The sequence below is a fragment of the Oratosquilla oratoria genome, chromosome 34 (assembly GCF_046742065.1).
Source record: "Oratosquilla oratoria isolate Oo_2021 chromosome 34, ASM4674206v1, whole genome shotgun sequence".
In the NCBI taxonomy this organism is placed as follows: Eukaryota; Metazoa; Arthropoda; class Malacostraca; order Stomatopoda; family Squillidae; genus Oratosquilla; species Oratosquilla oratoria.
Genome location: NC_134810.1, coordinates 30,787,224 through 30,812,154, shown reverse-complemented (window position 1 = coordinate 30,812,154; position 24,931 = coordinate 30,787,224). Strand labels below are relative to the sequence as shown.

The 24,931-nt window shown below is 36.6% G+C and overlaps 2 protein-coding genes across 3 annotated transcripts in view; one reads left to right on the top strand and one right to left on the bottom strand.

Annotated features, from left to right (window-relative positions):
* The window catches only part of prel (preli-like), a 358,444-nt gene that overhangs the window by 245,989 nt on the left and 87,524 nt on the right, over positions 1-24,931 (bottom strand). The window lies entirely within an intron of this gene.
* Positions 1-24,931, top strand: part of LOC143018165 (uncharacterized) — a gene marked incomplete at its 3' end in the record, with an annotated part of 324,170 nt that overhangs the window by 243,528 nt on the left and 55,711 nt on the right. The window contains 1 exon segment of the mRNA XM_076173326.1: positions 19,234-19,628. Coding sequence (XP_076029441.1) covers positions 19,234-19,628 — 395 coding nt within the window.

The window sequence follows — 24,931 nt, the reverse complement described above, 5'->3', positions numbered from 1 at the left end:
GATATGAAAACAGATGTGTGTAATACAAAATCTTGAACTTGTCTAGTAACACAAATTAGATTATGGCCTAATGGTAAACATCAGTGGCTGATTTTATACTGCAACAGCCACTACAGTCAAAGTTCTTTAATGTAAGGCACACTCCTAGCCTGACCAAGAGTCAGAAGTAAAACTAAAGAAATGAGTATAGTAAATATTTGGTCATACGAATGTACATGGCTGATACATTGTCACTGTTTTCAAAAACATGCTATCCTACAGACTACTGCACATTTGCTTCGATATTAAAAGTATATATACAAATTAGATAAACTCATAAATTAGAAATATATATAAAAACATAGATAAAATGAATGAATAAATAGAATAATGAAATGAAAATTGATAAATTAAACTACCAGTTAAGGTGAGAATAATTAAGCAGTACCTCCATGGTAAAGATATTGCGGTTCCAAGGTTGAGAATATGGATGTATTGGGTGATGTACTAATGACAAGCACTAATGCTAAAAGTACAGATTTACTGTATTGGGAAAGACTGCATTACTTCCAACATTTTGTCTTTCCCCTCTCATACTTCCTACACTTTGTCGTTTCACTTCTTGTTCATTAATGAAATTTATTAGCTTTACACAGATTTGTGTCTTGGCCTTTGTGAATATTGGTTTAAATATAATGGTAAAATGAAGCATTGTGTATATAAAGGTGCAAATAGGAGTGCATTTAACTCACAGGAAAAGTAAACAACATGTAAGCCAATATTAAGAAGCTCTAATTAATATAAGAGAAATACAAATAGTGTGAAAAAAAAAATCAAAAGAATGTGATGAGATACATTCATTTGATGGTCTTCCTATTTCTGGATACAAAAGAAGCCTTGGTTTATGAACAATAAGCGGTTCCAAACTACATTATACTGGGTCTGTATTGCTCACATCAACCTTTCCTTTTGTTGAAGTTCAACATGTCTCTTGTTGTGGGAGAAAGAAAACTTCCTGTAGAAATAATTCTGGACATGGTTTTGCACAAAGGAGATTGAATAAAAAAACATTAGATATTTTTATAAGAGATGATAGGATTGTGATGGAACTCGTACACTCCAGACAGTGCAATACTGAAGGCAGTACAGACAAAAAGGTTGTCATGACAAACTGGTGCAAAAAAGTAACAAATGACAGGAGCAGTAAGACAAAGACACAAGGAAAAGTGAAAAGGAGAGAAAAAATGAGACAATGGGCATATGGTTAAAGAAGGAAGTAGAGGTCTCATCAGTTCCCCAGTACACATTACCATTCTTTCATTGAAGCCCAGAGTTTATCTAAATTCTCTTGCAAGACGTTTGGCCTAGTAATAGGGAACAAGGCTTTTGAAAATACGTGCCACAAAAACTCCAAGCAGAATTTGTGTCCTGTTAGAAAGTAAAGACTAGCCAAGTATTAGTTAATGGACTTGTAGAACTACAACAAATCCAAAAGGAAAATTTTGGTTCAAAGACTTGTATGTTCATTTCCAACCTGGAGAAGTCGAGTTGATACCAGACTTCCCTGTGGTTGACATAAGCTTATTGGAGTGAATAGGAATTGAACAAACATGGAGGGAAATGAAAAATTAACAAATTTTAGAGAAAATGTACGAGATGAAGGTATTATAGGATCAGTAGTGAAAGATTCGCATGTGGCTGTTTTTGGTAGTTGTGGTAAGCGATCACAGACCGTTAAAATGGCTTTTTGGATACTCAGGATCGAGTACACGCATGTTGCAATGGCAGTGGCTGACTTTGATTTAGCAATTCATTATATACTAGGCATAGAAAATGTAATGGCTGAAGCCTTGTCTAGAATAAGAAAGGCAGACCATCCCATTGACACTTGTGTAGTATCATTAGTAACAAAGTAAAGGAGGGAAGTGTGCAAGCTCTGGAAGAAATTATCCAATGGGACCCAAATGAAATTAGAAGCAAACAGGATGAGCACCCACAATGGGGTAAAATAAAGCAGTACCTATGCAGAGAGATGGTGGAAACACCTACATCAAAATTACATTTATCAGATTTTGCTATAATGCCCGATGGCATACTAAACCATGCTGTCACTAATGTCTATGACCAGAAACAGTACAGAGTAGTTGTACTTATTTTATTGAGACTGCATTACACCTTGCACTCTGTCTTCCTCTTTCCAGCCATGGGGGTCATAGAATAACCTTGGGGCACCTACAGAAGTTTGCGTTTTGGATGAGGATGGATCATGTCGTTAAGACATTTGTGAAACATTGGAATGTATGTGCAAAGTGTAAGCCTTCGCGAGATGCACCAGCTCCTTTACAGTGATTCCTCGATGTGTTGGAGAAATTTGAAAGGGCTCACTTAGACATGGTCGGACCATATCCTACCACTTCCAGTGGTTACAAATATATACTTGCGATCATTTATGTGCTAACAAGGTTTCTTGTCATGGTGCCAGTGAGAAGTAAGGAAGCCAAAGAAATAGCTCAGGCCTTTGTCACCCCCTTTATCAGTATTCACAGAGCCCCAAAACAAATCGCAACAGATGCTGGTGGTGAATTTGTAAACAAGGTTTTAAAAGAAGTTAGCTCACGTCTGAAGTAATGGGCTTATTGAGTCGGTAAATGGTACAATAGTGCAAATTCTAAGAAGCCTAACTATGGAAAACCCAGTATACTCATACTCATTTTGGCATTCTTTACTTACAATTCAGGGTATCACTGGATGGTGCAAGATTCGCCTCACTTCTTGATGTTTAACAAGGACCCCTCAATTCCATACTTGACCTTTTCTAGTGACCAAAGACCATGGTACAATGTTGACAACTTAAACGCACAAACTTACCAAATTGCAAACAAGACCTTTAACCACTGTCAATTATTCTTAGAAAAGGAATCAGCAGAAGGTGAATAGTATTGCCCTAGGTCAAAATACAAGGAAATAGCATTGGGTCAAAGTGTCTACATCCCTGCCCTGCCAAAGCCAGCATACAGAGGAAGCTGCAACCTCTTTATGATGGTCTGTACTGTGCGGGGAGAAAAATCAGTGAGGTTGTGTACAAACTCAACAATATTAGAACAGGCACAGAAGTTTCAAGCCACACTGATCTGATCAAGTTTGAAGAGTGCATGTCATCTGTGGAGAACAAAAATGTGGGACATGTGTACCTGGAGCATGAACATGATTTTGAGGATGGGAAACGATATGTGAGTGATATTGTGATGAGTGATAAAGCGAGAAACCATGATAGACCATCTGTGGGTCTTCATTCTCAAATGAAAGTGTATAAGTAATTCTTAACATCCTTACCATGATGGGATGAACTGAGTATCATTAAGTGCTTTAAACAGAGTATCTTAGTTATGTATTACTCCTAATAGTTTTTTCTTGTACTCATTAGATAAACATTGGAGTAGCTTCTTCCATACTTCAAATAAGTGAATTGATTGATAGTTTTAGTACTTTCTACTGCAGATTATGAGTTTCACCTCATTGTTACTAACAAAATATTGCTTCTCACTGCTTCAGATGCACTAACACTGCATGTGTGGGTCCCTACTCTGCCCATACTCAGGAGTGAATTCATAACATAATTAAATATAGTTGGGGTAAAGCTTTCCTTATTGAATTATTAATGTGGAGTTTGACCCTGCTGACCCTCAATGAATGAAGCAGTGTTAGGTTAGGCGCCCAGATATCCCAAGGGGGTGTGTTGGAGTCAAAAATATTATTGGTCAACAGATTATTATTGGTTAGCATATTGTGTACAGAGGTGAACTTACCTAATCATGTATATCCTAAGATGAAAGTACAGCCCTAGATGGAGGTGCCTGGCAGTACTGAGGTATCCTTAAGGTTGGGAGATAGACAGAAGTCAGACGTTAGGTGGCTGCTCCGAACATCAGGTCAATACAGGGCAAATAGATTAAATTTTGAACTCCCACAAAACCATACACACAATCTAGCACTCTTAATAAAACAAACAAACTTGGACCACTGGCTTGTTCTCTTACACTAGTGAAAACCTAAGCTTGCATCTTCCTGAGGTCATAGCCCCCACGCTGAGGATGGAGCGTAACAAAGTCACTGCTGATTTACTCTCTCTTTCACTCTGAGTAATAATAAATACAGAAAATGTGATCAAACCAGTTGACAGAAGTCAGGGGTCACTCAGCTATAACTACAAAATAAATATAATCAGGACACCAATGCCAGCATCCTTGTATACCCACTTGTGCCTCATGACGCTTACGTAGGTATCATCATATGAAAGAGGTTAACTGAACCTGTCTTGTTAAATTTTTTCATCCATTTTGCAATAGGGTTCCTATGAGATGGTTCTTTGTTGTATTCATTTCTAAACCTTCTTTGTACAGTAATAATAGAATTTAACTAGCCAAAGGACACAGTTTACTTTTTCTTCTGTTGAAGCCATGGAACAAAATTGATTCTGAAAAAAGTAAAGGTTAAGTTTTGAAATATTTTCTTAATTGTGGATAGGAGGTAAAGGGAACACGGGCTGAGGGAAATACTTTTATTCCTGACTAGTTTCGCCTGAGTGGCTTCTTCATTCCTCTGAAGAAGCCACTCAGGCGAAAAAAGTCAGGAATAAAAGTATTTCCCTCAGCCCGTGTTCCCTTTACCTCCTATCCACATTCGTCACAATGTATACACCAATTTTCTTAATTCTTAAAAAAAATAGATATAGTAAGCTTTCTAATGCTTATATCCCTTCTATCACAAATACTTAAGAAGTTATAAAAAAAGAAATTAAAGTGCACACAGAATTTTGGGACACCCTATATATACATATATACAGGAGTCCCTCAAATAACGTGGGGGGTTAGGTTCCTGAAATTACCGCATATGATCAAATCCGTGTATGCTGACTTTCCATATTAAATACCGAGAACCGTATGGATGTGTATGCGTACGTGTGTGTATTTACCTAGTTGTATTTTATGGGAAGGGGAGCTATGCTCATGGTGTCCCGTCTTCATATCTCATTTTATCTAAACTATTTTTAAATTCATGTATTGCTTTTGCACACACCACTTTCTCATCTAACTTGTTCCAACTGTGAGGAAAGCTGTTCTTTTTCAGATCTCTTCTATAGCTGTCTTTCTTGATTTTCTTTCCGTGCCCTCTTGTATTTCTGTCATCCCATTTTATCAGATTCTCTCTATCAATAATTTCTATGCCTTTCATGATTCTGTAAATAGCTATCAAATCTCCTCTCTCTCTTCTTTGCTCTAGTGTCTGTAGCTCAAGTTTTGCTAGTCTCTCTTCATATGATAGTTTTGAGAGTGTTGGTGCCAATTTTGTAATTGCTCTGTATTCTTTCAAGTTTTTTTATAAAAAAAAATTTTGTACTTGGTGACCACATCATTGCAGCATATTCCAATCTTGGTCTTATTAGAGTGATTAGAATTTTCTTCACCATTTCTTCATCCAGGTATGTAAATGCCACTTTGATTGTTCTTATTAAATTATAAGTTTTTCCAAAAATCTTATATGTTTCTCAGGTGACATATTATTCATAACAATGACTCCCAGGTCCTTCTCATTTTCCAATTTTTTTTTTATTCCTTCTCCCAATTTATATGATCTTGTTATTCTGTTTTTGCTTTTTCCAAATTCCATTATACTACACTTTTTAGTGTTGAACTCCATCTCCCACTTCCTACTCCATTCCCATACTTTATTTAGATCACTCTGTAGTGACTCACAATCTTCTTCCGTGTTCACTTTTTTTAATAGTTTTGCATCATCTGCAAAGAAGCTCATATAACTTTCAATCTCTTCATCCATATCATTAATATATATAGCAAATATTATTGGGGCCAGAACTGTTCCTTGTGGAACACCGCTTATTACTTCATCCCATTTTGAGTGTTTGTCTCTTATCACTACTCTCATTTTTCTTTCTTGCAAAAAGTCTTCCATCCATTTAAGCAGTTTGCCCTGTATTCCTCCTTCAGTTTCTATTTTCTTAAGCAACTTCTTATGTGGTACTTTGTCAAAAGCTTTTTTTAGGTCTAGAAATGCACAATCAGCCCATCCATCTCTTTCTTGTATTATATCTACTAGCCTTGAATAGAAACATATTAAATTAGTGATGCATGATCGTCCTTGTCTGAATCCAAATTGCCTTGGATTTAGCACGCTGTTTTTTTTTTTTTTTTTCTAAATATTTTACCCGTTTACTTTTGATAATTCTTTCACAAATTTTTGCTATTGTACTTGTTAGAGAGACTGGTCTATAGTTGGTAGGGTCTTCTTTATTTCCTCCTTTATATATAGGTACTATATTTGCTTTTTTCCTATGTTCTGGAACTCTTCCTTCTTTCAAGGAACTATTTATTATGCTATGTATTTTATCTGCCAGTTAATTTCTGCATTCTTTCAAAATCCAGTTTGCTATTTCATCGGGTCCATGCGATTTTCTAACATCAAGATTACTCAAGTGTTTCATTATTTCATTCTTAGTTACTTCTATTTCTTTCATAGGGGGGACTTTCTCCTTCCATTTGATCTCTTCCGGTTGTATATTCTCCCTTGTAAACACTGATTTAAAATGCTTGTTCATAATTTCCACCATTTCTATTTCCTCTGTGTATTCAACTCCTCCTTGTCTTAATTTCTCCAAGTCTTGTTTGTTTTTCAGTTTGTTTACAAATCTGTAGAATAGTTTTGGTTGATCTTTACATTTTTCTATGATATCTTTTTCATATTTTCTCTTGCTCTCTGCATGCTTGTACATGTTCATTTCTATAACAAGTATATACCATTTTTCAGGTCTTTTGCTTTTCTTCAATTTGGTCCAAGCTTTTTCTCTTTTGTCTTTTAACACTCTACTACAACTTTTGTTGTACCAGCACTTTACATATTCTTTTTCTTGTTTTTGTCTTGGGACATACTTTTTTTAATAAATTTTTGCCAAAATATTCCATTTCTCTTCTACTGTTGTTTCTTCTTTGTGTATTCTTTCCCAGTTTTCATTTTGAAAGAATTCTCTTATTTTATCAAAATTTGTTTTTTCATACATCAATCTTCCTTTTCTATATTGTTCATTTCTTTTCATGTGTTTTTTCTCATTTAGTCCTAGTTCTATCAATATATGGTCACTTTTACTTATTGGTGCCTGGTATTCAATCTTTTCCACTATTTCAGGTTCTGATGTGATTATGAGGTCTAGGCTCGATGGTTCTTCATTTCTATACCTAGTGTTCTCTTGAATCCATTGTGTGATTGTGTGGTCAATAATCATCTCAAGTAGAACATTTCCCCATGAGTCTTCTCCATCCTTTACGGTCATCTCTTCCCAGCAGATTTCTTTGCAGTTAAAGTCGCCCAACATAACTATTCTTCCTCCATCTTCCATTATCTTATTTAATGTTATCGTTGTGTCTTCTAACATACTTTTATGTTCACTCTCTTCCCACGAGGCTGTTTTTGGGGTCATGTAGTTTATTACAAACTTTCTGCTCTTATCTGTCTTCTACTTCTATCATAATCATCTCTACTGTATTCTTTCCATATGTGACACTCTTCACGTTTATATCCTTCTTAGTCAGGAACATAACTCCACCCCCTTGTTTTATCTCTCTTGTTTCTAATCCAATAATTATATGCATTGTGTCCTATGCTGTTGGGTGGTAGTGGACCTTTTAATTTTGTCTCTACAATTCCCATTATGTCTGGTCCTTTTTCCTTCAGATACTCGTTCAGTTCATTCAGTCCTGTTATTAATCCATCTATATATGTGTAGGACACTCTTAACTTTCTGTTATTTCCATTGTATTCTCTGTTTTTTGTTTCTCTGTTATGGTCCATTTCCTCAATTTCATATTCACTATCCAGTAGAGTTCTTCTTTTCCTGACTCTGTTCTGGTCTCGTTTTTTTCTTTAGCTTCTTTCCTTTTCATTTTTTCTTCCTCTCTTTCCTCTTTATTCATTTCTCTTTTTATCCATACCTTTTTATATTGTTCACTTGCTGCTAGCTTCCCTGTTTTTGCTAAGATATTCTCTGCTGTTGTTTGTGACCTGAATTTAATCTTAATTGGTCTGGTCTTATCTGTACTATATTTTCTGAGCCTAAACATCTCTTCGATTTGTTTCATTATTTCAGGTTCATCTTCCTGAACTAATTCTAGTAAACTGCTTTTTCTTTTTCCTCACTAATTCTTGAAGTTCTATTTAGGTTATGTTTCTCTTCCATTCCCAATATAATTATACATTTCTTTTTATCTGCTAAGTCTCTTACTATATTCTCCTTCTGTCTCATCACTTTGATAACTGAGTCTTCAGTTTGTTCTCTCATTTGCTGTTTAATCATATCAGTAAATGCAACTTTACTGTTTTCCTGGATTTTTCTCCAACCCTGTGCTTCTTTTGCTATGGCCTCTTTATTGTCTTTATTATTTCTCTTTAATTCTTCATTCTCCTCTTTTACTTCTTTTAACTGTCTTTTTAATTCTTCTATTTCATCAGTTAAATTTTTGTTCGCCTTCTCTAGTTCTTCCAACTTTTCAACTCTCTGCGCAATGTTGGTTATGTTACCGAAACTATCTTCCCAATGTTTGATCATCTTATCAAGTTTCTCCTCTAGTCTTGTCAATCGGGGGAGGTTGGTAACCCCCACCCTCATTAAATCCCTGGAAATTATTATCCTCACCTTCCATTGTGCTGCTCTTATCTATATTTCTAATCTTTACAATTTTGTTAATCCCATCACCAGAATCATCGGTCCTTCGTTTGTTTACAAGACGTCTGGCCTCTTAGGCCAAGTCCTGCCCTTCCTCATTTCCCTCCATTTCCCTCAGTAATCCCTCCCCTTCTCCTTTTTCCTCACTTTCCTACACAAGTTATCCCCTTCCCTGTAAATACAATAGGTACTTCCTTTGCGTTGAGGTCCATGAAAATTTCACTTTTTCTTCAGAACTCTAATCTTCGCCGTCCATCCGACAAAAGTGTGTGTGTATTTACCTAGCTGTATTTTACGGGAAGGGGAGCTATGCTCGTGGGGTCCCGTCTTCATATCTCATTTTATCTAACCTATTTTTAAATTCATGTATTGTTTTTGCACACACCACTTTCTCATCTAACTTGTTCCAACTGTTTATTACTCTGTGAGGAAAGCTGTTCTTTTTCAAGTCTCTTCTATAGCTGTCTTTTTTTTAGTTTCTTTCCGTGTCCTCTTGTATTTCTGTCATCCCATTTTATCAGATTCTCTCTATCAGTAATTTCTATGCCTTTCATGATTCTGTAAATAGCTATCAAATCTCCTCTCTTCTTTGCTCTAGTGTCTGTAGTTCAAGCTTTTCTAGTCTCTCTTCATATGATAGTTTTGAGAGTGTTGGTGCCAGTTTTGTAATTGCTCTTTGTATTCTTTCAAGTTTTTTTATACATTTTTTGTACTTAGTGACCATATCGTTGCTGCATATTCCAATCTTGGTCTTATCAGGGTGATTAGGATTTTCTTCACCATTTCTTCATCCAGGAATGTAAATGCAACTTTGATTGTTCTTATTAAATTATAAGTTTCTCCAAAAATCTTATTTATATGTTTCTCAGGTGACATAATATTCATAACAATGACTCCCAGGTCCTTCTCATTTTCTACTTTTTTTATTCCTTCTCCCAATTTATATGCTCCTGTTATTCTGTTTTTGCTTTTTCCAAATTCCATTATACTACACTTTTTTGTATTGAACTCCATCTCCCACTTCTTACTCTATTCCTGTACTATATTTAGATCTCTCTGTAGTGATTCACAATCTTCTTCAGTTTTCACTCTTTTCAGTAGTTTTGCATCATCTGCAAAGAAGCTCATATAGCTTTCAATTCTTTCATCCATATCATTAATATATATAGCAAAAATTATTGGGGCCAGAACTGTTCCCTGCGGAACACCGCTTATTACTTCATCCCATTTTGAGTGCTGGTTTCTTATCACTACTCTCATTTTTCTTTCTTGCAAAAAGTCTTCCATCCAATTTAGTAGTTTTCCCTGTATTCCTCCTTGAGTTTCTAATTTCTTAAGCAACTTCTTATGTGGTACTTTGTCAAAAGCTTTCTTTAGGTCTAGAAATGCACAGTCCGCCCATCCATCTCTTTCTTGTATTATATCTATTAGCCTTGAATAGAAACATATTAAATTGGTGATGCATGATCGTCCTTGTCTGAATCCAAATTGCCTTGGATTTAACACTTTGTTTATTTCTAAATATTTTACCCATCTACTTTTGATAATTCTTTCACAAATTTTTGCTATTGTACTTGTTAGAGAGACTGGTCTATAGTTTGTAGGTTCTTCTTTATTTCCTCCTTTATATATAGGTACTATATTTGCTTTTTTCCAATCTTCTGGAACTTTTCCTTCTTTCAAGGAACTGTTTAGTATGCTATGTATTTTGTCTGCCAGTTCATTCCTCCTGCATTCTCTCAGAATCCAGTTTGCTATATCATCTGGTCCATGCGATTTTCTGACATCAAGATTACTCAAGTGTGTCAATATTTCATTCTTTGTTACTTCTATTTCTTCCATAGGGGGGGACTTTCTCTTTCCATTCAATCTCTTCAGGTTGTATGTTCTCCCTTGTAAACACTGATTTAAAATGTTTGTTCATAATTTCCGCCATTTCCATTTCCTCAGTGTATTCAACTCCCTCTTGTCTTAATTTTTCCAAGTCTTGTTTGTTTTTCAGTTTATTGTTTACAAATCTGTAGAATAGTTTTGGTTGATCTTTACACTTTTCTATGACATCTTTTTCATATTTTCTCTTTTCCTCTCTGCACGTTTGTACATATTCATTTCTATAACCGGTATATATTTTCCATTTTTCAGGTCTGTCTTTTTTCCATCTGGTCCAGGCTTTGTCTCTTTTGTCTTTTAACTCCCTACAACTTTTGTTGTACCAGCATTTTACATATTCTTTTTCTTGTTTTTGTCTTGGGACATACTTTTCCACTCCTTTTTTGTAAATTTTTGTCAAAATATTCCATTTCTCTTCCACTGTTGTTTCTTCTTTGTATATTTCATCCCAGTTTTCTTGTTGAAAGAATTCTCTTATTTTATCAAAGTTTGTTTTTTCATACATCATTCTTCCTTTTCTATATTGCTCATTTCTTTTCATATATTTTTCTTCATTAAGTTCCAGTTCAATCAATATGTGGTCACTTTTACTTATTGGTGTTTTATATTCAATCTTGTCCACTATTCTGGGTTCGGATGTAATTATTAAGTCTAGTCTCGATGGTTCTTCTTCATTTCTATACCTGGTGTTCTCCTGTATCCATTGTGTCATTGTATGGTCAGTAATCATCTCAAGTAGAGCGTTTCCCCATGAGCCGTCTCCACCCTTTACTGTCATTTCTTCCCAGCAGATTTCTTTGCAATTAAAGTCGCCCATTATAACTATTCTTCCTCCATCTTCCATTATTTTATTTAATGTTATCTTTGTGTCCTCTAACATACTTTTATGTTCACTCTCCTCCCATGAGGCTGTTTTCGGAGGCACATAATTTATCACAAATTTTCTGCTCTTCTTATCTCTGTCTTCCACTTCTATCATAATCATCTCTACTGTATTCTTTCCATATATGACACCCTTCACGTTTATATCCTTCTTAGTCAGGAACATAACTCCACCCCCTTGCTTTTTCTCTCTGTTTTTAATCCAATAATTATATGCATCATGTCCTACACTGTTGGGTGGTAGTGGGCCTTTTAATTTTGTTTCTACAATTCCCATTATGTCCGGTTCTTTTTCTTTCAAATAATCATTCAGCTCATTCAATCCTGTTATTAATCCATCTATATTTGTGTAAGACACTCTTAGTTTTCTGCCACTTCCATTGTGTTCTCTGTTTCCCTTTTGTTTTTCTCTTGTATGTCGAACTGCCTTAGTTTCATATTCACTACTCTCCAATAGAATCTCTCTTTCTCTGACTCCGTTCTGCTCTCGTTTTTTGCCTTAGCTTCAAGTCTTTTCTGCTTTTCTTCTTCTCTTTCCTCTTTATTCATTTCCCTTTTTATCCATAACTTTTTATATTGTTCACTTGTTGCTAGTTTCCCTGTTTTGGATAAGATATTCTCTGCCGTCGTTTGTGACCTGAATTTAATCTTAATTGGTCTGGTCTTATCTGTACTATACTTTCCGAGCCTGAATTTTTCCTCAATTTCCTTCATAATTTCTGGTTCATCTTCCTGAACTAATTTTAGTAAACTGCTTACTTTTTCATTTTCCTCATTGGTTCTTGAGGTTCTATCTAGGTTATGTTTCTCTTCCATTCCTAATATAATTCTACATTTCTTTTTGTCAGCTAAGTCTCTTACTATATTCTCCTTCTGTCTCATCACTTTAATAACTGAGTCTTCAGTTTGTTCTCCCATTTGCTGTTTAATTATATCAGTAAATGCAACTTTACTGTTTTCTTTTATCGACTTCCATCCCTCTCTGTTTTCTTTACTATTCCTCTTCAATTCCTCATTCTCCACCTTTACTTCTTTCAACTGTCTTTTCAGGTTTTCTATTTCATCAGTTAAATTTTTGTTCGCCTTCTCTAGTTCTTCCAATTTTTCAACTCTTTGTAGAATGTTGTTAACATGACCGTACCTACGCTCCAAGTCCTCGATCATCTTATCGACCTTCTCTTCTAGTCTTGTCAGTCGGGGGGGGTTTGTGTCCCCCCCACCCTCTTTAAATCCCTGGAAAATATTCTCATCACTTTCTACTGTATTGCTCTTATCTATACTTCTAATCTTTACATTTTTATTAGACATTTCATCATCGCTCAGCTGATCGGGGGGTCGTTTGTTTACCTTTCGCCTTTCTGCCTGGGCCAAGTCTACTCTTTCCTCATTTCCTTCCATTTCCCTCAGTAATCCCTCCCTTTCTCCTCTTTCCCTACTTTCCTACTACCCCACGAGCAATTTCCCCCCACCCTGTAAATACAATAGGCACTTCTCTTTGCGTTGGGATCCACAAAACTTCAATTTTCTTCAGAGCGTCTTCTAAGCCGTCCATTCGTTGAAGTGTGTGTGTGTGTGTGTATGTGGTGTATGTATGTGGCGTTTGTGGCGTATGTTGTTTGTGCATATATACGTGTGTGTATGTGGCGTATATGCATGTGTATATGGCGTATATACATATGTGTGTGTATATGGCATATACACGCGTGTGTGTGTATGTGGCGTATGTATATGTGGCTTATGTATGTGTGTGTGGCGTGTGTGTGTATATGGTATATGTATGTGTGTGTGGCGTGTGTGTGTGCGTGCGTGCGTGTATATATCTGTGTTCACATGTACAAGTAAGCATGTACATGCGTGTGTCTGTGTTCGTATTTGTGTGTACACGCATGCACATTCACAACATACACTGGTTGTCTAACACATGTCTACACGTGTGTAAGCGTGTATATGTCTGTTTTTGATCTCCCAAACCACCACCGCCAGTAACAACAAGAACCTCATAAGAGAAATTAAGACACGACAAGCGCAGTCATTATCAGACTTATTAGTTGTGTTCCAAATGAAAGAAACATTACACTTCAACAGGTTAGGGCGGTAAAATTTCACGATAGCACGGCGCATGTGGTGGAAGCGACAAACTAAGGCTTGTTGGCTACTCCCCTACCATCCCCTACTCCCCCTCTCCTCCCCTCCCTCCCTCCTGCATCAGTACCCGGAAGTTGACACGTAACCGCAGGCAGCCACCCACGGCTATCCCCTCACCCCACACCCTTGTTTGAGCAGTTCCCAGTGTACATAATGACCGCGTTATATGAGGATTGACTGTATATGGTAAAATAGAAAGCAGTCACTACAAATGTTTGCAATATTTCCGCGTGTATGCGTATGCGTGCCCAACTCGGCGCGAATTTTAATACGGTTCTCTACATTTGAGATGGTTTTGAAATAAAATCCGCGTATGATTGAATCTGTGTTATTCGAATCCGTGTTATTTGAGGGACTCCTGTATGTATATATATATATATATATATATATATATATATATATATATATATATATATATATATATATATATATATATATATATATTTACCTAGATGTATTATATGGGAAGGAGAGCTATGCTTGTGGTGACCTGTTTTTTGTATCTTGCAAGATCAAGTTTGCACACACTATTTCTTCATCCACTTTGTTCCATATATCTATCACTCTGTGTGGGAAGCTGTTCTTTTTCAGGTCTCTTCTGTAGTTATCCGTTATGAGTTTCATTGCATGTCCTCTTGTTTTTCCTTTGTCCCATTTTAATAAGTCCTCTCTATCAAGGCGATTTCCTAACATCTAGGTTTTTTATTTGATCTCTTATTTCTTTCTGTGTTACCTTTACTTCTTTCATTTTAGGGGTCTTTCTCGTTGCCCATCTTACCTAATTTGTGAGCTCTCAATTGTAAAAACAGACCTGAAATATCTGATCATAACTACTGCCATTTCTGTGTCATCTATATATTCTTTATCTCCTTCACATAGTTTTACAATTTCGTGTTTGTCTTTTAATTTATCATTTACATATGTGTGTGTGTATTTGCCTTTTACCTAGTTATATTTTATGGGACGAGAGATATACTCGTAGTGACCCATTTTCGTATCTCTCCGCATCCAGTTTATTCTTAAAATTGTGTATAGTTTTGACATTCACTGTTTCTCCATTTAGTTTGTTCCAGACATCAATCACTCTATGTGGGAAGCTATTCTTTTTCAGGTCTCTTCAATAAGTGTCCTTCTTTAATTTCTTTTCGTGTCTTGTTTCTCTTCTGTCCCACTTTGATAAGTCATCTCTATCGAGGATTTCCATCTCTTTCATAATTCTGTAAATGGTCAATAAATCACTTTTTTCTCTTCTCTGTTCCAGTGTTGACAGATGTAATTTCTCCAATCTTTGTTCATATGTCAGTTTTGACAGTGTAGGTGCCGTTTTTGTCACTGCTCTTTGGGTTCTTTCTAATTTTCTTATGTTCTTCTTTGTGCTGGGTGCCCACAATGTTGCGGCCTATTCTAGTTTAGGTCTTATCAGTGTAACCACTGTGTGTATTTACCTAGTTGTATTTTACGGGAAGTGGAGTTATGCTCGTGGTGTCCCGTCTTCATATCTCATTTTATCTAGACTGTTTTTAAATTCGTGTATCGTTTTTGCACACGCCACATTCTCATCTAACTTGTTCCAAATGTCTATTACCCTGTGGGGAAAGCTGTTCTTTTTCAGGTCTCTTCTATAACTCTTTCTTGATTTTCTTTCCTTGTCCTCTTGGATCTCTACTATCCCATTTTATTAGATCCTCTCTATCTATGCCTTTCATGATTCTATAAATAGTTATCAAGTCTCCTCTCTCTCTTTTTTGCTCTAATGTCTGTAGCTCATGTTTTGCTAGTATCTCATATGATAGTTCTGAGAGTGTTGATGCCAATTTCATAATTGCTCTTTGTATTCTTTCAAGTTTTGTTATACATTATTTTGTACTTGGTGACCACGTCGTCGCTGCATACTCCAATCTTGGTTTTATCAAAGTGACTAGTATTTTCTTCACCATCTCTTCATCCAGGTATGTAAATGCGACTTTGATTGATCTTATTAAATTATAAGTTTCTCCAATTTTTTTTTTTATATGTTTCTCAGGTGACATATTATTCATAATAATGACTTCCAGGTCCTTCTCATTTTCTACTTTTTTAATTTCTTCTCCCAATTTATATGATGCCAATATTCTTTTTTTTTTCTTCTACCAAATTCCATTATACTACACTTCTTAATATTGAATTCCATCTCCCAGTTCCTACTCCATTCCCATACCTTATTGAGATCACTCTGTAGCGACTCACAATCTTCTTCAGTGTTCACTTTTTTCAACAATTTTGCATCATCCGCAAAGAAGCTCATGTAACTTTCAATTCCATTATCCATATCATTAATATATATAACAAACATTATTGGGACTAGACCTGTTCCTTGTGGAACTCCACTTATCACTTCATCCCAATTAGTGTTTCTTATCACCACTCATTTTTCTTTCATGCAAGAAGTCTTTCATCCACTTCAGCAGTTTGCCCTGTATTCCTCCTGCAGTTTCTAATTTCTTTAGCAACTTCTTATGTGGTACCTTATCAAAAGTTTCTTTTCAGGTCTAGAAATGCACAATCAGCCCATCCATCTCTTTCTTGTATTATATCTATTAGCCTTGAATAGAAACACATTAATTTTGTGATGCATGATTGTCCTTGTCTAAATCCAAATTGCCTTGGATTTAGTATGTAGTTTTTTTCCAAATGCCTTACCCATCTAATTTTGATCATTCTTTCACAAATCTTAGCTGTCATACTTGTAAGAGAGCCTGGTCTATAGTTAGTAGGGTCTTCCTTGTTTCCCCCTTTATATATTGGTATTATATTTGCTCTTTTCCAATCTTCTGGAACTTTTCCTTCTTTCAATGAACTGTTTATTAGACTATGTATTTTGTCTGTTAGTTCATTTCTGCATTCTCTCAAAATCCAGTTTGCCATTTCATCTGGTCCATGCGATTTTCTGACATCGAGATTATTCAAGTGATTCATTATTTCATTCCTTGTTACTTCTCCCATTCGATATTTCTAGGTTGTATGTTCTCCCTTGTAAACACCGATTTAAAATGCTTGTTCATAATTTCTGCCATTTCTATTTCCTCTGTGTATTCAACTCCTTGTCGTAGTTTCTCTAATTCTCGTTTGTTTTTCAGTTTGTCGTTTACAAATCTGTAAAATAGTTTTGGTTTATCTTTACATTTTTCTATGACATCTTTTTCATATTTTCGTTTTCTTCTCTGCACACTTGTATATTTGGATTTCTATAACTAGTATATATTTTTCATTTTTCAGGTCTTTTGTCTTTTTTCCATTTTATCCAAGCTTTATTCCTTTTGTCTTTTCACTCCCTACATCTTTTGTTGTATGAACACTTTACATATCCTTTTTCTTGTTTTTGTCTTGGAACATATTTTTCCACTCCTTTATAAATTTTTGTCAAAATATTCTATTTCTCTTCTACTGTTGTTTCCTCCATGGGTATCCTTTCCCAGTCTGCTTTTTGAAAGATTTTTTTTATTTGATCAAAGTTTGTTTTTCCATACATCATTCTTCCCTTTCTATATTGTTCATTTTTTTCCATGTATTTTTCCTCATTTAGTTCCAGTTCAACCAATATGTGGTTACTTTTACTTATTGGTGTCTTATATTCAATCATGTCCACTATTTCAGGTTCTGATGTGATTATTAGGTCCAGTCTTGATGGTTCTTCCTCATTTCTATACCTAGTATTCTCATGTATCCATTGCGTCATTGTATGTTCTATAATCATATCAAGTAGTACATTTCCCCATAGGTCGTCTCCACCCTTCACTGTCATCTCTTCCTAACAGATTTCTTTACAATGAAAGTCACCCATTATAACTATTCTTCCTCCATCTTCCATTATCTTAGTGTTATCCTTGTGTCTTTTAACATATTTTTGTGTTCTCTCTCTTCCCACAAAGCCATTTTAGGAGGCACATAATTTACTACAAACTTTCTGCTCTTCCCATCCCTGTCCTCCACTTCCATCGTAATCATCTCTATTCTCTCCATATGTGACATTCCTCACATTTATATCCTTCTTAGTCAGGAACATAACTCCACCCCCTAGTTTTACCTCTCTGTTTCTAATCCAGTAATTATATGCACCATGTCCTACACTGTTGGGTGGTAGTGGACCTTTCAATTTTGTCTACAATTCCCATTATGTCTGGTTCTTTTTCCTTCAGGTAATCATTCAGTTCATTCAAGCCTGTTATTAAACCATCCATGTTTTTGAAAGACACTTTTAATTTTCTGCTACTTCCATCATGTTTTCTGTTTCCTTTTTTTTTTTTTTCTCTCTGCTATGAACCGTTTCCTCACTTTCATATCCAATAGAATTTCTCTGTGACTGTTTTGTTATCGTTTTTTCCTTAGCTTCTAGTCTTTTTGTTTTCTCATCCTCTCTTTCCTCTTTATTCATTTCTCTTTTTATTCATACCTGTTTATATTGATCACTGTCTGCTAGTTTCCCTGTTTTTGCTAAGATATTCTCTGCTGTTGTTTGTGACCTGAATTTGATCTTAAATGGTCTGGTCTTATCTGTATTGTATTTCCCTATTCTATATATTTCTTCAATTTCTTTCCCTGTTTCTTGTCCATCCTCTTGAACTACTTCAAATATCTTGTTTACCTTTTTTCTTCTCTTTTATTCTTGTGATCCTATTTCGATTATCCTTCTCTTCCATCCCTAATAGAATTATACTTTTTTTTGTCCACTAAGTCTCGTAATGTATTCTTCTTCTTTCTCATCACTTTAATAACTGTGTCCTTAGTTTGTTCTTTCATATGTTGTGTCACTATATCTCTAAATACAGTTTTGTTGATCTCGAACTTTTCTCCAACTCTGTGCTTCTTTTGCTATGGACTCTTTATTCTCTTTATTATTCCTCTTTAATTCCTCATTCTCATATTTTGCTTAATTTAACTGTCTTTTTAATTCTTCTATTTCTTTAGTTAGGTTTTGATTCTCCTTCTTTAGTTCTTCCAGTTTATCAACTCTTTGTGTAACTAGTGTTAATTGGTTAAACCTAACCTCCCATGCTTCGTTCATTTTTTTTAGTTTCTCCTCTAGATTTACTAGTCGGGAGAGGTCACCTCCTCCCTCATTAAAATCCATATAAAGCAGTTATCTTTCCATTGAGCTGGTATTATCTATATTTCTGCTTTTGACACCTCTGCTTCCTTGTTCTCCCTCATTTGTGTGTTCTGGACTTCTTTTTTTTCTCACACCCCTTCTAACATCCAGGGCCCATTCGTCCCCTTCCTCATTTCCTTCCATTTTCCTCAGTAATCCCTCTCTCCCTTTTCTTCACCTTCCCACTACACCATGAGCTTCCCCCTTCCCTACTAATACAGCAAAGGTACTCCCTCATTGTTGAGATCAATGAAACTTGAATTTTTCCTGGAGTTCCAAAGTTTGTTGTCACTTCAGACAAGGTGTGTGTGTGTGTGTGTGTATATATATATATATATATATATATATATATATATATATATGTATATTTTATATACATGCACACACACACACACACACACACACACATATACATATATTATCTCTTTTTCTCTCTCTTTTTTTTTTTTTAATATATCATAAACTTAAACATTACTTTCAGGGTAAGAGCACAGCTTTGAGCACATTTTACCGTATTGCCCGCAATACGGCAACACAATGGATTCCAGACCCTTCAGGGTTTGAGATAGATCAACGATATTGGGCACTGGTCACAGGGAGGAACCGCCATGTGTGTGTCCACTCTGCAAGTATTGATACATCAGAACATGGTTATGGATTTCCTAGCCAGAAAACTTCACCTTTAGCCAAACACCCTTGGAACCTCAAGAACCTTTGTCAGAACCCCAACTCGGTGCTTAAAAGTATGGGCACAATTATTGGCGTTTCAGCACCCACCTTGCATGTGGGAATGCTTTTCACCACTTTCTGCTGGTATCGAGACCCCCATAGTCTGCCTTGGATTGAGTATCTTCACACTGGGGCATCCAAGATATGGTAAGAGTTTTGTTGTTGCTTATTAGTATTTATCGTAAGCAGCACTCATAGTTATTTCCTTTACTATGTTTTAGTGAGTGTTGGAAAAAGAAATAATACTGTATTGCAATGGCTGATCAATTTAGCAGTTGATAATTAAGAAATGTGGAGGTAAGACAGCATTTAGTGAAAGTTGAGGTAACGGTGATTATTTAATCTATGTATTTATTTATATATTCAGTATCATTGATATATATATATATATATATATATATATATATATATATATATATATATATATACACATATATAAATTATATATATATAATTTGGATGATGGAGAACATAAACATGGAAAAACATGGAATCATCTCTCTTATGTTTCATTCACATAGGAACTTCTTCAGAGTATAAAGAAAACTGTGATGGAAGCGTAAGCACTTAACATAGTCATCTTGTTATATGTATGGGAAAGGTCACTCTTGGTTTTCTGGCATGTTCTAGAATTAAGATACTGGTTTGTGTTGCTAATTTAATAAGTCTTTCATGATTGTTTGAAGAATTTTCTGTTAAGATATATGCTGCTTCTACAATCCTTATAGTGAATTTGTCATAACCTTTATGTAATACTTTGTCACCTTCCCAGTTTGGTAGAGGGTGAAATTTTTCTGCATGGGCTGCAAAAGAATTGGATGTCCTATGTGCTTTGATGTCGTGTCCATGTTCATAAATTCACTTGTCCACTCCTCTTGCTGATTCACCATAGTATGCCTTTGTGCAACCATTGCATTTAATTTTATACATGACACTGTTTTTATTTTTTGCATTGACTCTCTTCTCTAAAATCTTTACCAATTCACCGAATCTCTCATTGATCACATTAGCTATGCTCATACCTGTTTTTTCAGGTATGAGGATCAGAAGGATTGGAAGTCAGAGAAGTATGGTAGGGGTTACAAGTTTGGATAGAGTAATAAGAAATGAGGAGGTGAAGAGGAGAGTGGGGGTGGAATGGAAGGGAGTGGGCAGGGGATATGGGTTGGGAAGTGGTTATATGTGAATAATATTATGATGCAGCCCAAAGAGGTTTCTCCCTATCTTCATTGTTTCTGCATAAGGGGACAGATAGGGTGGGTTGCCAATTAAATGAAGTGGCCTTGCTGTGAATGTGCTGTGTCTTGCTGCATTGCTTCTGACCCAGAGTGATGGGCAAGATGAAGGGATGACCCCCTCATCCATGAGGAGCCAAGATGAAAGGGAGGGAGGAGTGGTTGATAGGAGTGGAATGGGTGGGAGTGGAATTATACCTTTTGCTTTTGGTTGCCTCCCTGGTAAGGGGGAAAGAGCCCATGATATATGTATGTATGAGGATCAGTGAATTCCTAAAGACTTCATAGAAGAGAGTGAACACAGAAAATAAAAAGTGTTGTGTATAAAATTCCATATATTGGTTGCACAGTGCACTATGGTAAATCAGCAAGAGGATTGGACAAGAGAATTTATGAATATAAAAACATTAAAGCATATAGGATATTCAGTTTTTTAGTAGTTCATGCAGAATTTTTTTTTTATCCTCTCCCAAACTGGGGAGGGGCCAAAGTATTACATAAATATTATGACAGATTCACCAGAAGGATTGTAAAAGCAGCATATTTTTCAACAGAAAGTTCTTCAGACCATTGTGGAGGATTTATTAATTTAGCAAGACATATATCCACCAAGGGCTTTTTCCTCCTGACAAGGGAGGTAGCTATCATCAAAGGCATAAATCCACTTCCACCCATTTCATCCCCACATACTCCACTCCCATTCACTACCCCTCCCTCCCCTTTTTCATGCCTCCTCCTGGATGACAGGGCTCCCCTACATCTCGCCCACTGTCCTGGGTCAGGCAATGCAGCAAGACAGAACACATCCACAGCAAGGTCACTTTATTTAATCAGTGACTTCCCCCTCTCCATCTCCTCATGTAGAAAAAGAAAAGATGGGGAGAAATCCCTTCTGGCTGCATCAAAATATTGTTCACACATACTCCCTCACCCCCCATCCCCCACCCACTCCCTTCCATGCATCACAGCATCATCCATACACAATCATTCTCCACTCACCCCTATCTTCTGTTTTTCCCTTCCTTCCTCAACAGACATTCCCCTCTTTCCCAATGCTCCTTTTACCTCATCCATCCATCTCATCTTTGGTCACCCCCTGATGTTCACTCCTTCCACCTCTGCCTTCCACACCTCTTTTAATCTTTCTTCACTCATTCTCTCCATATGTCCAAACCATCCCAATACTCACATCAACCCTATCTCCCAACTCCCTTTTAATCCCAACTTTCCTCCTCACCTCCTTGTTTCTCACTGTAGCCTAGTAACCCCTACCATACTTCTCAGACATTTCATCTCAAACACATTAAAACTCTTCCTCTCTTATGTTCCATGTCGGTACAATCAACCCTTCATACAATCTTCTGTTAGCATGCATTCCCAAATGTCTATTTCTCAATACATTTTTTTTAATCTCCCAAGGTATTTACTTGCTGCTCTCGATCTCCATTCTACCTCTGCCTCCACTCCTCCCTTCCCCACCACATTTGCACACAAGTATCTAAAACTATCCACTTTCTCCAGTCTCTCTCCCTTAATACTCGCTTCCAATTTGCTGCCATCCTCTCGCCTTGTACATCTCATCACCTTACTTTCACCCACGCTTATCTTCAACTTCCTTCTTTCACACACCTTCCAAAACTCCATCACTAACAACCTTAATCCCTCCTCTGATCCTGCTACAAGCAGTGTTGTCAGCAAACAATAACTGGCTTATCTCCCATTTTTCTCCATTTTCTTTAACTGTCTCCAATCCCTGGCCTATTACTATTCCATTTACTTCTCACACCACCCCATCCATGTATAAATTGAACAACCAAGGTGACATAACACATCCCTGGTGAAATCCCACCTTTACTTCAAACCACTCACTCTCACCATTTCTAATTCTAACACATGCTCTACTATTCTCATAAAAACTCCTGACTGTTCTTAACAGCTTTCTTCCTGTTCCATATATCTGCAATACCTCCCACATTGCCTTCCTGTCAACCCTGTCATAAGTCTTTTCCAAATCCATAAAGTCCCCCCAAAAATTCCTTACCTTCTAAAGCTTTCTCACATATCTGCCTTACCACAAAAATCTGATCCATGCAACCCTTACCTTTCCTCAACCCACACTGTTCCTCACCAACTACTCCCTCTGTTTCTCTCCTAATCCTCTCAATCGAAAACCTCCCATAAGCCTTCCCAAATACATTCAACAAACTGATCCCTCTGTAACTACTACACTTACAGTTGGCTCCTTTTACCTTGTAAAATGGAACTATACATACACTTACCCATTTCTTTGACACACAACCCTTTTTTAAACAAACATTAAACAACCTCACCATCCTCCACCATTATTGTACCTCCCTTTATAAGACACTTCACATGATACCCATTTAACCCAGGTGCTTTACCTGCTTTTATAATTCTAATAACTGCTTAAACATCATCTTTCCTTATTTCTCTTCCATTTTCCTCACTCATTGCCATTTTCTTAGCACTTCCAACTGCAACAGCCTTTCCCTCCCTATCCTCCTTCACATTTAGCAACTCCCTAAAATAATCTGCCCATCTTCCTCTTACTGCTGTCTCTTCCATTATCATGTCTTCATTTGCACCTTTTACCATTTCTTCTCTACTTGATTTGTCTCCCCTTCCTCTCCTAATTTCCTCTCAAAACATTTCTTTATTACTTTCAAAATTTTCTGTCATACTTTTACCATATTTCACATCTACTCTCCTTTTTGCCTCCTTTATCTTATGCTTTCTCTTTTCTTTGTACCTCTCATATGATTCTCTCATCCTATTTTGCAACCAGTCTGTGAATGCTCATTTCCTCTCTTCTACAACCTTATTTGCTTCATCATCCCACCACTTGCTACCCTTCCTTCTATTTCCTCCCATCCTCCTTGTACTAGAGATTATCTTTGCACACCTGACTCCATCCTTGAAACATCCCCATTCCTCCTCCACTCCTAGTTCTACTCTATCCATCACTCCCTCCCACTCTTGACCCGGTCTCTCCTAGTCCTTCGCCTTTTGTTTGTCTTAAAGCAGTTTACTGTAAATACCTCCCTACTTTCTGTTCTTTTCCTCTTTCTCCATATATCCTCTACTCTCAACTTACCTTCCACCAAAAAATTATCTGATATTCCCCCACTATCTCCCCTTAGAACATGTACATCCAAAATTCTTCCTATTCTTTTCCTGGTTACTACTACCCCATAAAACCCTATCCACCACCCTCTCCCATGTGTACTTGACTGTGTTCCTAAACACTGTATTTGCTATGATCAACTCTCTAGACACATCACCATCAACTCTCCAATATGATTTTTTTCGTGAAACTCCACACTTCCCAAACATTCTGTCTATTGGTTCATCTACTACCCTAGCATTGAGATCTCCCAATACCACTACATTGACATTTCTCCTTAAAAACACTCTGTACTGATTTCGATCTATCCAAAAAGCCTCCCCTTCCTCTACACTCTTCTCACTGCCCATCCCATATGCACTTACAAAAACCCACATCTCCCTTCCCAGTTTCACCTTCATCCGCATTAACCTTGAAGAAACCTCCCTCCGCTTCACCACATGCTTACCTATCTCTTTACTTACTAGTATAGCCACCCCTTCTCTCCCTCATCCTTTCTTCACTCCTAACACCCTCTCAACAACACTCCCAAACTGAAACTTACCCCTCCCTCTGAACTTAATTTCACTAAATGCCAACATATCAATTTTTTTTCTCACAAACACTGCCTATCACTTCCCTTTTACTCTCATCTGTACCACATCCATGCACATTGGAAAACCCAAACCTTAGGGTTCTGGTTTGAAAACTCCACCCAGACCTGCCATTGCTGTTTTTAGGAATGTCCCCATTGGGGCTACAGAGAGTAGGATTCCTTTTGTTGGCTTTTACAACTCAAGTGGGAACACTCAGTGGCAGTATTCTTTCTCCTCTGCCACAGGGTTCGGTAAAAAAAGGAAATGAATATTCTGAGAACTGGTACAGGACAGTATTAAGAGTGGGGGACACCATAACAGAGGGACAGTCATAGTATAATAAAGTACAGTGATGCCTTGACTTACAAGTTTACTTCGTTCCATGACTGAGCTTGTAACTCAATTTGCTCATATATCAAATCAGTGGTCCTCATTGAAATTAATTGAAATGCCATTAAACCATTCCAACGCTCAAAATGGCACCCCATTACTATT